This window comes from Cariama cristata, unplaced genomic scaffold (genome assembly GCF_000690535.1).
Source record: "Cariama cristata isolate BGI_N322 unplaced genomic scaffold, ASM69053v1 scaffold5602, whole genome shotgun sequence".
Classification (NCBI taxonomy): Eukaryota; Metazoa; Chordata; class Aves; order Cariamiformes; family Cariamidae; genus Cariama; species Cariama cristata.
Genome location: NW_009602003.1, coordinates 81,196 through 81,532, shown reverse-complemented (window position 1 = coordinate 81,532; position 337 = coordinate 81,196). Strand labels below are relative to the sequence as shown.

General features: G+C 65.9%; 1 protein-coding gene across 1 annotated transcript in view; it reads left to right on the top strand.

Moving 5' to 3' along the window:
* Positions 1-59: 59 nt before the first annotated feature.
* The window catches only part of R3HCC1 (R3H domain and coiled-coil containing 1), a 7,687-nt gene continuing 7,409 nt past the window's right edge, over positions 60-337 (top strand). Inside the window, exon 1 of the mRNA XM_009694543.1 lies at positions 60-154. Coding sequence (XP_009692845.1) covers positions 60-154 — 95 coding nt within the window. The remainder of the gene's footprint in view (positions 155-337) is intronic.

Genomic DNA, 337 nt, shown 5'->3' with positions numbered 1-337 from the left:
CCACGTGACCCCGTCCCTCCGCAGGCCTCTCGTCCGCTGCCACCCTGGCGCTGCGCTGCATGGACGGCGTTTTCCTCTCGCCCAACGAGGATGAGTTCGTGGGCAGGATCGCGGAGGAGCTGGAGCACTTCATGCTGCAGGGACAGCACCACAGGTACCTGAGCGAGCAGCTGGGTGCCGAGGGGTCTTCGCACGGGGTGACCCCCTCCCCGATGGCACGTGCCGCTCCAGGAGCAATGCCGTGTTGCGACTCTCGTCTCGCGTTTTGCGTCGGTTTTCCGGGGTGAAAACGCTTGGCTGGGGTTTCACGGCAGCATTTGGGGCCTGGGTGGCAAGG